Source organism: Gavialis gangeticus, unplaced genomic scaffold (genome assembly GCF_001723915.1).
Source record: "Gavialis gangeticus isolate Ggan-Ray unplaced genomic scaffold, GavGan_comp1, whole genome shotgun sequence".
Lineage (NCBI taxonomy): Eukaryota > Metazoa > Chordata > Crocodylia > Gavialidae > Gavialis > Gavialis gangeticus.
The window spans coordinates 7862281-7876214 of NW_017729013.1; the positions used below are offsets into that span (position 1 = coordinate 7862281).

A 13934-nucleotide genomic window follows, 5' to 3' on the forward strand; every position below is an offset into this window, starting at 1 on the left:
ACCTTGTACTTGTCAGTGTTGAAACCCATCCTGTTCTCATTCGCCCACTCCTGTAACCTGTCTACCTGTCATCTGAGGGTGTTAAATGTGTTCAACTGCCAATCCATGATATAAGAAAGCCTTAGTTTTTTCATTCAGTACATTAACAAACTGGCTTCAATCAAATGTAAAAGCCACCCCAAATCTTTGTTCAGTGTAATCAAACTGAACCGAACCTTGTTTGATGTATAAAATATTCAAATTAAAAACTAACAAAATATGAATTCAACTCCCACCACTATGAACTTCCTGGTTCTAGCTGGGAATCAGAATGGAAATGCCAAAATACCAAGAGAAAAGATGTCCTTTTTCACTCTTCCCAGATTGATTGAAAGAGGGAAGGGTGGTGGGGAGGGAGTCTTTTAGGAAGCTCGATGTCTTGAGACTAACAGCTCCAAGAGCTGCATGATAATTTGGGTGTGCATGTGGAGGCCTAGTCAGGCAGTACTGTATCATCAGGATGGGAACTGGATCTGTCTATTGAAGAGGTCTGAACCTCCTGGAGCTGCTAGTCTCATGAGATCAGGTTGTATTGTAGGTTGCCCATTCCAGTGGGCAGGGGCAGTGAAATTGTTCCCTGGCCAGCCCATCCCACCTGTCTCTTGAAGCCGTCACTTGGGAAAGAGCTTAGAGAGCCTGGTGCTTCTTCATACATAGTAGAGGGGAGGGAGAAAAAGGCAAATGGCAGAGTTTCCAAGCTCATCAAGACAAAACCGGGTCTCTGTTCTGTTTATGAACATAAACATTTTCATTTGCTTTGTTTACAAGTAAAGATGGGCGGAAACCAAGACCCCACATCTGGACTCTCCAAATTGTGAATGCAGACAGGAAGCCCTATAGACTCTCTGTAGCTTTGGTTCATCTCTATTTTCAAGCAGTCTAAGCCTCTTGGTAGCACAGAGCTAAAACCCAGAGATTCCTGGCTCTTCTAGCCCCAGATCTGATACTTATTTATCAAGTGCTCTCAAAGTTGGACACTTGCCTTCAGCAGGGTCAAAAACATGTACCCATCTCTCTATATTAAATAATGTCTGTTCAGTAGTTTAAATTTACCTGCCCAAAGCACCTATTACCTGAATATACCAGCAGAGACATGGTGCTTAGTATAATATTGTACAAGGGTTAAGGGTTATTATTCTGGAAGTGCAGAGGAAACAGCAAAACTGTTGAAGTATTAAACCTTTACTTTATTTATTGCCTACAGTAAGAGCTTCCTTCCAGATTACATATAAACTACAGCCTGCTCTGCTCACCTTCTGTCTGCTGATGCAGGGCTTTGGAGGAATTGCTGTGTAACTCACTGGAGTTATTGCATTACTTCCATGATCTCTTTCTGTTCTTCCCCTTGCTCAGTGATACAAACTGATATATCATCTAACTGCCATGCATGCCTGACTGGATTTGGTTCAATCAGGCATGTTCCTTGCCATGGGAGATGTTGTGTTAAATGGGACGTGCTTTAAATGTTTGAAACCTAGTGAACAGATGAGGTAGACAACCCCCTTGTATAAGAGACTATCCCTCCTATCACATGTGAATCCGTATTTTACTTGCTTTTATACTGGTATCAGTCTGGATCTTTTGCAACTTTTGCTGTAGTAAGTTTCTATGGGGCAAAAATTTGTCTGGATTAAGCAGGTTAAGACCAGATCAAGGTTGTCAGCAAAATCCTGCCCCATAGAAGCACTTGGTGGGAAGAGGGCCGGCTGCAGGGGCAGATTTGTACTGGCCAGCACACCACAGCTGCAGTGGGTACCATTTGCTCATTTTACAGATGTTGATGCCAGCAGCAGGCTCTTGCCAGGGACTTGCTGCTTTTTTTCAGCCTGCACTATGAGCTACTCCAGATGACTGAGCCCACGGGCCCTGTGTTCTGGTAGGCTGTTGTCACTGATGTGTAACGACTACTGTCAGCCACCCTAACCAAGCAAGGCTGTATTTCCCCCGTGGGCCAAACTGATGGTATAAGCATCTGCACTATGTCCTCATTTTCCATTTGAATGTTCGCAGGGGCACCTGGACAGATTGGGCCTCCAGGTCCAATTGGACCAGCTGGACTTCCAGGACCACCAGGACCAAAGGGAGAAAGGGGACTGCCTGGTGAGAAGGGGCCCGCAGGACCACCAGGTGAGTCTTGGAGGGGAATGCTCCCTGCCTTGCTAGGGAGCTCTTGAGACTGTAGCTAAATTGTTAGTGTGATGTCCACACACAGAGCTGAATCGAAGGCCGTCTTTGGCTCCTACTGGTGAATCAGCCGAAGGCTCTCAGCTCCTAGCAGGATTGGGCCCAAGTTGGGAAATTTTAACGTTGACATTCCCAGGCCACTTCCGTGGAGATGAAATCAATTACTGGAGGAAGCCAGCAGCATCACATCCCATACTGCCTCCCCAGTTAGCAAAGATGAGCTTTTCTTGTTTAACCCTTTAATCACTATATCCTGTTATCACGTCTCTGCAGGGAATGTGTATAGTGTAAGGGGAAGAACTTCGCTTCTTGTGTTGGGTGTGTCAAACTTAGGGGGCAAGCAAACACCAAACAATGATGCTGTCACACCTGAAAGCAAAGGATTAAAAGTAGGACCTTTTTCTCACTGTACAATCACTTCCTGAGCTCAGAGACTTCCCTTCCCCCCAGAATGTTACTAAATCTTGTGAAAGAGATGATGCTACACAATAGCTGCCAGACAGCAGTCTCTGTGCTTCATAAATCTCCAGTCGAGGGAAGCATTTGAAACCTGGAGCATGCCTTAAACATGAGAGTGGCCTTGGAGACTTCCCGACATTTTCCGCAGTCCAGAGAATGGCTGAGGTCCAGTCTGGGATGTGTTCGCCTTCTCAAGTTCTCGGAGACTGAAACAGGAGAAGCCTCTAGCCCCAAAGAAAGTAGTATGGATCTGCCCGTCAGATGATCAGGTTTTCTGTCTCTGCTTGAGGGGGTTGCTCACAGGAAGGCAAAGGCTTTGCCTTTTTCCAGTGTCTTCTATTTGAGGATTTTTTTACATGCTTTACAGACACAAGGGTATTGCTCCCCTCTGCAGAGGAGCAACCTGAGGACTCTGCTTAACTCACACTGGCCCTTTGCACAGGGCTGAATTTTACCCTTGGTGAATTAAACCTTATTATAGCTGTGAGCCAGGGAAACCTCATCAGCCCTGTTTTGCATGTGGGGGAATGGAGGCAATGAGGTTTGGCTCTCTTCCCTCAAGCGTCCCCCTTTAGTTCATCAGAAGAATACTCCTTGCCAAAACTGTGTAGGAAGGGGCCTTGCTGCAAAACCGTTTCAACTCCCTTCTATGCTACATGAGCACAAGGGAGTTATGTGGCCTTGTGTAAATGTGCTTTGTTCTTCGTGCTCCTGATACCGAGGCATCAGAGATTTCCCTACTGAAGAAAGGTATCTCTCCTAGCTACTTCTTTCAGTTTGACTAGTAGGCATTAATATGAGTTAAGACTGAAAACAGGACTCTGAAATGAAGATGCCTGGGAAAGCTCGTGAGCTCTCATACAGCTCCTGTGCCTGGTCTGGGAATCTCTTAGGTTTAGATCCAGATTCATTTCTTTGCAGCTGCTTGGCAGACGTTGTATGGATTCTGCACCAGTGCAGGTGCTAGCACATCCCTCACGGCACTGAAAGCTCCTCTGCTGTTTCTTTTTAGGGCTCCTGGGGCCTCAAGGACCTAGAGGACTTCCAGGAGAAGTAGGGATTCCAGGGCCACCAGGACCACCAGGGCCACCTGCCACCCCAGGCCTTCCCCTCACCTTCCAGCAAGGGGTTCTCTACTCATTGCAGCCCACAGCTGAAAAAGAAAGTAAGTTTCTACTGGTGAGTCCTTCCACGTGCATCTGTAGGTAGCCTGTGCAGAGAACTCACCTGCTTTTTCTCTCCCTCCCCACCAACCTACTACTGTGTTCCTGCTTTCCCTGAGACATGACAAATGCATATGCTTCTTTAATGCCAGTTCACTCCTAGGTGTCTGCTGAAACAAGTTTGGGGGATGAAAGGAATTCAAATTGGCTCATTAGCTCTAATGATGAACCTGACCTCTTTGCTCAGGTTGTTTCTTGTGTCTAGACTAAGCCCTGTAGCTTGTGAAACTGCTTTAACAGATGAGATTTTTCTGGGATCCTGCTAATTTTAAAGAGTTGCCTATGCCTCATGAAAGCCTCTTTGCTGCATGTTGCAAAAAAGATGCTGGATTAACTTACAAGGCTTACATAATGTTACGTGTAGGGTCCGTATCATAAATACACAGCTTATGTGATGTGAGGTCAGGGGATAATGCTGTTGCACTGTCATAGGCCATATGACACCTGTCACAATACCATGGTGCTCGTGTGTGGCCCACCAGTCTACCTCTCAGAGATGGCAGCCCTTTGAGGTCCTGTTCAGAGTGGGGTGGAGTTACAAAATGGACCTCAGCAGTTTGCTATAATAAACCTCTGGAAATAGTGGTGGTGTTCTTCTGCACCTTTCCGAATCTTACAGTACCCCTGCCTGCTCTTTAAAGAATCCAACCCATTGCTCCTTGCCTTTTTTTTCCATTCTATTTATTTATCTTCTGGGTGGCTCTCCATGCTGATCTTACTCTGTCCCCACTGGACCGGGATTGCCTTCTTCATCCAGAGAATTGAGACAAGAATTTTATGATGTCAATATCAAGTTGTTGGACTCTTCTCCTTCTGAATTAGAGGAGGAAAAACATTTATTGTGTGAATAATAATACTTTGGGAAACTTTTGCTCTAAAAAAGCCCTTGAATTGCAGTGCAATACCACAGAGGTAACAGAGCAGGTATCAAGCCACAGTTGACAGGTCAGAATTTGATAGAAATAGATTTAAAACAGAAGTTTTCAATACACATGAAGTTTTTAATCACTCTCTCTACCTGGCAGGCAAAGTCTTTGGGTAGAGGTAATATCTTTTATTAAGCCAACTAAATAGTTGCAAAAAAAGTTATTTGCAAGCTTTCAGATATATATGCCCTTAGGCAAAAAAAAAAAAAGAAATTAAAAATGGTGCGAGATACAAAAGATGGTTAGAAATCTCTGCCTGCACACTTCTCTGTTAGCTTCCATGTATCTGTTACAGAGCAAAGTCTTTTCATGGCATTCATATGCTACACAGTTATAAGGAGCCCAAAAGCCCTGAAAAAGAGAGGCTTTTGTTCAAGTGATTGTGCATTTCTCTAGAGCCTTTCGTTCCAATGGGTCCCATAGCACTAGGGAAACTGCACAGACATAGAACCACCAAAATATGAAGCTGCTCTTGGAGGCAGTGATAAGCCAGCACACCAAAGTAGGGAGAGTGAATAAGTGTTGACCATTAACATGGGAGCAAACCTGTATTTCTCTGAAAAGGGCTAGGTCCTTTTAGTGTCCACAGAAAACAGGACACACATCATGGAACAATTTATCTATTTAGAAGAATGAGTGAGTTGATCTAATCTTTTCCAGGAGTCTAGAAGTTAAGATTTTAGCTGACTGAAAGTCTTGTCACTGCCTTTTTTTTTTGGTGTTGGGTTTGGCTCTGATATTTGGATCGATAAGCAACAAGAATTATAGCAGGGTAATTTAAGAAACAGAAAACTGTAAAATCCCTTTTTTCCAACTTCTTCTGAGGACTCTGATCATAATGATCAATGCATTACTTTAGAACAATATGTGATTATAGTTGTGATAGCTAGGGTGACTATCATAGAGGACAGTCCGGTTGTCCTCTGTCCTCTATTGATATGAAACCTGATGCCTTTATGTCCTCTGTCTTTCTCTTGAAAGGCATTGAGTTTCGTATCAATAGAGGACAGAGTAGCAGAAAACCAGAATGTCCTCTATGATGGCCACCCTAGTGATAGCAGACCTTAAACAAAACAAATAGCATGGAATACTTCATCTGGTGCAGACACAGGGTGTTTTGTAGACAATTTATTGCCATATCCTAACTTTTTTGTTGTAGATCCCTAGAGTTCTTTTTTCCCCTTCCACCACTCCTTGAGTCTTAGAATCCTACTTGATTCACCTCTACGTTGGTTTTAATGGATGTGATGGTTACTTCAGGCTGTCTCCAGTTTTGCAGCCACCTGAAAAGGTTCAGATGGGAAGTTTGGTGAAACAAGCGAGTCTTGAGCCATTTTGCTGATTCCTATCACATTAATATTCAGACTATATATTGGCTTGCTTTCTACAAATAGTATGCCATGGTGAAATTCGTGACAGTGCATTTGCCTTGCAAGGTTTTTGCCCACTGCGAAATCCTGGCTCTGCTGAAGTCGAGAGAAAACCAACGAATCTAGGTGAAATGCTAAAAAAGCACAGATAGGGAAGCTAAGCATCTTGGCTTTCTGAGGTATATTTGATCCAGATCCTCTTAGTCTTATTTAATCTACACTAGATTTTTATAGCGTGCCCATCTCCATAGCATCTAAACACTAAGCAGTAATTCATCTCCAGCCTTTAGTTCTTTTTGTGATTAATACAAGACTCCCCATGATGAGTCTTACTGCAAGATTAAGATCATCTTCCTAAATAATTTACCCTTTTATTACTGCACTGGCTGGCTTTGGTTACCCTGGGTTGGTGGAAAGCTGATCCTCCACAGCCAATAAAACCTGGCTCTGTAAACCCCAGCTAGGATTTTTTTTTTAATGGAACACATCTGAAAACCATAAATGTAAGATCTCAGCTGCTGACAGCAGAGGGAAGCATATTCCTACTAATGGGCCTGTGCACCCACATAGATGTGAAAAGGCTGCATCAGATTATTATTATTATTAGCCAGTGTTCAGTTCCACTTGATCATGGTTAATGTCAGCATTTTATTAATCACAACAAGTTCCTGTTGGCAGAGATTATCAGCAGGCAGAAGCCAAAAATGGGGAGACAAATATTTTCTCACAGTTTCACTGTGCTGTGGTAAAGAAATTGGTCCCAGTTGTCTCTCTCCAGATCAGGTAGCAGAAAGAAATTAAGACAGGATTACTTCATTTCCATCCTGTCTCAGCAAATCAAGCCTTTAATACAGAGAATTTATCCTAAACTCAGTACCATTATTGCTGGGTCAGTTTCTCAGTAATACCTGGTCCCATCATAATGTCTTCAGTTTTACCACCCACTTGCCTCTCAGGCACTTACAAATGAGTGGGGCAGGTATTTGGTTCAGCACCCTAAGGATCTGAAGAGCTATGGAATAAAAGATCCTTTTTTAGAAAAAGGAAGGGGAAAATAGCAATAACTTGCTTTTACCACAGGGATTTACTGTCTAAGATTGCAAAGTAGTGTATAAAAGATGCAAAGAAGCATCATCTCCACTTTTTACAGATGGGGAAACTGAGGTGCAGTAAAAGGGAGTGATTTGCCCTGTCAGGTCCGAGATGGGAAAAAAACCAAAGCTCCTGAGTCCCAGCCTAGTGCCTGAGCCATTGGCCTGTTTTGTCTTTCCAAAATGAATGAAGAGAGAATTGGGAAGGCTCAAAGAGAAGGCCCGGTAGGGCAGGACTGGGAAATAGAGGAATGCTTTCCTTTAGAAAACCGTATTGATTTGCTTTGAGAACTGTGTCCATCTGTGCATCAAATATGTGCCTACAACACAGCATGCCTCTCAGGGGAGGTTTCAGCTTAGTTTAAGATTTTTTCCTTGGATCATGTGCAAATTCCTGCCTGGCTCTGCTTACATTAGCCAGGCTACCTTGTTACAGCACTCTTCTGCTGGCCAGGAGTTTGGACAGCCCTGGAGCTGAGTCTTTTACATGCGAAAGGTGCTCACTTACATGCAAAGGAAGCTGTTAGCTTGCTATTTTCACGGATGCTCAGGCACATGCATGCAAAATGGAGCCTTTACTCCAAGCAAGGGACGGTGATATTGTGCAGGAGGTTTAGTCAGGGTCAGGTGGAAGACAATGAGCTCTCCAACCCTTTGCTGCTGGACAATGAATGTTTCTGAGTGACCCTCTACTGCAGCTCTGAGCTGCGAATAAGTCCCTGGGTCTCGTCTGATCCCAGATTGTTTGTGTGTGTGTATGGGGAAAGCAGAGATTCCAGATTTGCTTGTGCCTGATGGATTTGCACTAGGTGGGCTGCAACTGGGGTCCTTGCTGACCATAGAGTGGGGAGGGAGCATTTGGTGCATAGCAGGAAGCATTGTGCTCATTGTCTTCAGGCAGCCATTACTTTGGTGAGTGTGACATGGCTAGACAGCTGACAGAGGAGTAACACTATATGCCCATCTCTGTCTCTGCCGCCTCCCCCATATATTCACACACACACATGCTAACCACACAAAGTCCAAATCAAGAGCCAGTGAGCTCTAGGGCTCCCAAGCAGTTTATTTTTCACAGTGTCACAATTACAGAAGCACCATTCTTAAATAACTTTGAGTCAAATTGATCTCATGTCAAGATGAACGGATCTGTGGGAGTAACTTGTTTGGCGTAACAATAAGATTCTGTTTAGCTGGAACATGCTACAACCCAAAGCTCCCCCTTCCTCTCCCCCCCCCACTAATTAAATCCCATTAGTTTGCAGTCCCACTACCCCACTGGTATCTCCTAGGGGCACTCCCTCAGTTTTGTTGACTGCTTGTTCTTTTAAGAACGCAAACCCCCTGAAATTGTTAATGCCTTCAGTGCTATTCGATGTTCATTTTCTGATTCCATCTCACTACGAAGCCCTGATGGATTTTGACGTGGTCAAATAAAACTTGAATTAATTGGATTACACACTTCACTTGGATACCTTTCCCTGTGAACATGAAAGTGTTCTCAGCTGTTTTGTTTCATGACTGCAAAGGGAAGATGGCTACACTAAAAACTGATGGCCATGGACAGTTACCTGTTTGATCTGGCCCTCAGCGCTCAGCTTAGCCCCAAAAGAGGCCAGGGTTGAGTTATCCGGGGATGGAGGCTCCAGTAAAGAGAAGAACTACCATTAGTTAGCACGACAGAGTTGTAGGTATCTCCTGCTGTTCTAGAGACACTTTGGCTCTGGTGATCCTTCTGGTATCCCAACTCCATTCATTCCCAGTGGGTGCATCTACCCGTTCATTAATGTGTCATAGTTATGGCGCATTTAGTTTAGTACTTGCATAACCAAGTACTAAATCAATGCACAGTAACTGGAGTTTTGGTGCAGTAGCACCAGCGCTTAGCTTTTTAGTGATGCTAACTGTGCAGTACCCTCATGCTGCTGCGCAGTAGCATATTAGCATGGGTTTTGCCCTGCCACGTTACTTTGCAGTAGAATTAGGTTACTGCACAGTTAGCACCTCATGTACACACCCAGTGTCCATTGTTTCAGAAGAGGACAAAACATGATAGACCTATTACTGGATCATAGGCATGAAGAGGTGGGAATTGCTAGCGCCACATAAGTGTTGGTAACTAGGAAGGACCTGACTTTTTAGAGGGCCTTCTGTGAAGCTGAGCCCTTGGGTCAGGGAGCCTGCAGAATGGGCCATGTTATTTTTAGCTGATAAAATTTATTTAAAAATATTTCAGAAAGTGAAACATATATTTCTTCTAGCAATAATTACCTCAATCCTCTCCATGCTACAAGGAACTTACCGTCTTGTATGGTTTTGTGTTAACTGTTTGATTTTGTTGTGTTGTTCTCTTCAAGTTCTGAAGACATCTCTTCTCTGCTTACTCTTTCCTTTCTTTCCATTCTTATGAAGACAAATGGAAGGTCAGGAACCCTGAAAAAGAAAACTGCTGAGGACACTGAAGGCAGACAGCCAAGTTAGGCCTGCAGAATTGGTCAGAATCAAGTGGTTGGAGCAGTAGACTGTGAATCCTGACCAGAGTTGTGATACCTGGGTTTCCTTTGTTGCTGTGTGACCATGGGCAAATCACTTCACCTTTGCGCCTTGGCTTCCCCAACTATAAAATAGTGTTTGGGGATTCTCAAACGGAAGGTGATACCATAATGACCACAAAGCACTAGTATAATACCATATGGGCCCATAGGCAGCGTGTTGGATTGATGAGCCAGGCCCAGAGATAAGATGGCAGCATGATGTGCTGGCTGTGGCGTTGGTGGATGTACTTGGACATCTGTGATAGCTCAGTAGTGAATTGGTCAGTCAGAGGAGCTCAGAGTTCACATATGACTTCTTGGACTTAGAGATGACAACTTTGAACAAAGCTATTGCTGAACCATAGAGTTCACTTCTCTTTACTACCTTGTTCCCTGCACAAAGTACTATCCAGACAGCTTTGAAGGTTGTGTGCGTCTTTAAACAAAAATGCTGATTGGACAGATAGAGAAATTGTCTGGGGCTATTACAGGGCATCTATACATATGATGGAGCTGTGCTAATTAGCACACATCGAAGCAGACACGATTAATTGAGTCTACTGCAAGCCTGCTGGAGCATGCTAATTAGTGCACTCCAGCAGTCTCCACATCATGTGTATTCAGCATCCCTGCATTTCAAAATGGTGATGGGGGTGCTTTAACTAAAGCTCATTCAACGAGCTTTAGTTAAAACACCCCCACCACCATTTTGAAGTGTGGGACGCTGAACACATGTGATGTTGTGGGCACTTTAATTAGGGCAGCTCTCAGAACCTCTCTAATTAGACTCACCCCTCTCGACCCCAGCGCACATTTATAGGTGCCCCTCGTGTGGGAATAGGCTGATGAGCTAGAAGTATGTTTGAGAACTTTCCTGCACATGCTTAATCCAAAGCTAGTGCAAATCTGTACTGGCCTAATGCACAGAGCCTTGTGAATGCATAATAGCAAGCTCATTCCTTTGGCATCAGCAGCAGGAAATGACAACTCTTTTTGTTTTGTTTTGGTTGCATCTTTTGCAATCAGCTTCTAGATGAGTTCCCCTTCAAATGGCCAGGGAAATTGTTCTAATGGCTAGAATTCCACATAATTAAACATCATCTGTCCTTGGCCAACAGCAGGCTTGAGGTTTCAAACAGCCCAGTGTGAAATCCTGCCTGATTGGACATTGCAGTTGCTAATTTTTTGAGTCACTAATTACTCTGCTTTTTACTACAGATGGAGAACCCCAGCTGGCTTCCACCATCATAGACACTATTATGGCTGGCTTGCCAGGGCCACGCGGAGCTCCAGGTCCTGTGGGGCCACCAGGTAATAGAAATGATCAGACTGGTGGTGCATGGGAAGGATTCACTAGAGTAGGTTAAGCTATGTTAGGGTAGGTCACCAGGGTAGGTTAAGCGATGTTACAGGGAGCTGCACAGCTGTGGGTTAAGGTGGAAAGGAGGAAGGCAGCTTGCATCTCCATTTAGCTTCTCAGAACTAATGTTGGCATTGACAATGAAGAGGCAGTTCTGGAGTCATGTTATCCCAGTGCTTGAGTAAGGAAAGAAGCCATCTGACTGCACAGAGTAAGATGGAACAAACTAGGAAAGCTGAACAGACCCATCAGAACTGGAGCAAGGGGAATCCATGTATGTCTTAAACTGAACCTCAAGGCAAAGTTCTGGTCTTGGCTGCTTTAGAGACTATTGAGGTTGAGTTACACCGCTCAGAATCTGGGTCTGTGCTCCAATTACATGGATTCAAACCTGGAGTAGTTTACAGAGGAGTAACTGGGCAGTTCCACACCCTGATGGCAGTGGTGCAGTGGCCAGGAGACCAGCGACAGCAGTTGCTGTCTTTGCAAGCCCCTCAGCACCTTGGGCTGATGCCCTGGTTGCCACCCTTCCTCCCCCCAGTTATTTACCCCTTCTTGCTGAAGCTAGTGAAGCTACTCCAGGTTTGTACCAGTGTTCCTGAGATTGGAATTTGGGCCTAACATTTGGTGGCAAAGAAGTGATTTGTTTAATTCCTCTTTTAATGTGATTTTTCTTTTAAATGGCTTAAGTGATAAATATTCTTGCAAGCACCAGGGCTTCACTGCATGATGCCTCTTCATGAGTGATTCCCTGCTAATAACACAAGAGGCTTTTTCTCTTACTTTGAGGGTTTTCATTTATCCTTCAATTAATTTATTCTTAGATTTAAACATTTGAGTAGTGCATTCAGCTGTGCTTAATGTGTGCATAATACTCACATTGTTTCATCTCAAGGGTTAGGACAGTGAAAGCAGAAGGAGAAGGGTCAGTAAATTCAGAATAAGCAAATATACCATCTCTTGAAGAACTGCAGGTATAACTTAATAGAAATCCTATAGATAGAATTGCTTATCTTTTTTTTTCCAAGAGGAGCAAGGCTGTTGAATGAACAGAACAAATTCATCTGATTTTAAAAAATACATAATTTTTGCTGGGTTCAAACCCATTTTCGACCACAGTGGAGCCCTTGGGGGAAAAAAACCCAAACTTTCTGATAAGCCAGTAAATACAGTAAGCCTACATCCCTATACATCTCAAGGAGAGGCAAGGGAATTGGTCAAAAACTAAAGTCAGTAACTCCATTCCAGCTAAAAAAAACACCTTCCTGCCTTCACCTAGAGACTGTGTGAGATTATAGGTGGGGAACCCTAGAAGACCCATCTAGTCTCTTATCTCTTTATTGGATTCATTCTCTTTTAGAAATACCGGGCAAAGTACCCACTCTGGAATAGCTGCTGTATCAATTTTGATCTAAAGTTTCTATTAGGGCCATGGGAAAAATGTAATTTCAGGGAATGCAGCACAATGCTGTACTTCATTCTTCCTAGGTTTAAAGATTTGTATAGCGGTAAAGCACTTCCAAAACATAGGGATGTTTGGCCCATTCCTGATGACCAGGTTTCTCCAATAAGATGTATGCAAAGAGAGACAGAGGACGCATCTACACATGCCCCTATAGCGCTGTTGTTATTGTGCTGTCATTTAGTACTTCTTTTAAAGAAGTACTAAATAATAGCACAGTAACTGCTGTTACTGCACAGTGCTGGCAGTGCATGGTTATATTTAGCTGTTATGTCGCTGTAGCAATGCAGTATACCAAGGGAGTGCGTTGCTACAGCGACGTAGCTGCAGTGTCACGGTTTGTACCCATTGCTGCTACGTCGCCATAGCATATTGCTGCAGCGACATAGTAGATGCACCCAGTCGTGCTAATCAGGAGCAGTGAAAGAAAATGCATCTGATTCCAGCAGGTCTGTAAAATGTGTTTCAAATGATGATTCTTACCAGGACCCCCAGGAGCATCGGGACCCAAAGGGCTGCCAGGACCTATTGGAGTGCCAGGGGCACAAGTAAGCTATTTTATGTTAAATGTTTTGGGTGTAAGGGTGGAGAGAGGAACATAGAAGCCATTTTTCCCTGTAGAAGATTCAATGTTTAGGTATTAGAATAGAGTGAGAATCTAAATTTCCCCTCCATAGGAAAAGCTGACAATTTAACATTTGCTTTCCATCCAAAAACAAGACTAAAATTTATCCCAAATAGATAGGTAAGGGATTGGCAATGTTTTTAGGCAGAATGCCAAAAACATCCCAACCTCAACTTAAAATGCTGGTGTGCCAGGGGCACATGGTGGAGGAGCTGTGTGGGGCCTGATCTTTGTTGTGGCAGCGCAGCTGTGGCCCTTTCCCTGCTATCCACCCAGAGGTGCGTGCCCGGCAATGAGCAAGGCAGGTGCACCACCAGTAGTGAGCCAGGCCAGAGCTCCACAGACCTCGGTGCAGTGGCTTGCAGCCTCCCAGGCACCTGCTGCAGCTGCCCCAGCTCTGGGCAGGTCACTGACACCCACCATGGAGCCTGGGCTGCTTGCGGGGAGTCTGCAGGCAGCTACAGTGAGGTCTGCAGAGCCCTGGCCCAGCTCGTTGCTGGTGGCAGGTGCATGCACACCTCTGGGTGGATGGCAGGGGAGCTGCAAGGGGCCTGATCCTTGTTGCGGGAGCACAGCCCCAGCCCCTTCCTCCCATCCACCCTGAACCACATGTGCCAAGCAAAATGCCTTTGCCACACTGCACGTGTTGGGAGTTGCCTACTCC

At 44.5% G+C, this 13934-nt stretch overlaps 1 protein-coding gene across 7 annotated transcripts in view; it reads left to right on the forward strand.

Moving 5' to 3' along the window:
- COL26A1 (collagen type XXVI alpha 1 chain) overlaps positions 1 to 13934 on the forward strand; it is a 442136-nt gene that overhangs the window by 395095 nt on the left and 33107 nt on the right. For all 7 annotated transcript variants that reach the window (XM_019511439.1, XM_019511441.1, XM_019511443.1 and 4 more), the window contains 4 exons: positions 2050 to 2166; positions 3695 to 3847; positions 11042 to 11134; positions 13132 to 13193. In XM_019511439.1, coding sequence (XP_019366984.1) covers positions 2050 to 2166; positions 3695 to 3847; positions 11042 to 11134; positions 13132 to 13193 — 425 coding nt within the window. The remainder of the gene's footprint in view (positions 1 to 2049; positions 2167 to 3694; positions 3848 to 11041; positions 11135 to 13131; positions 13194 to 13934) is intronic.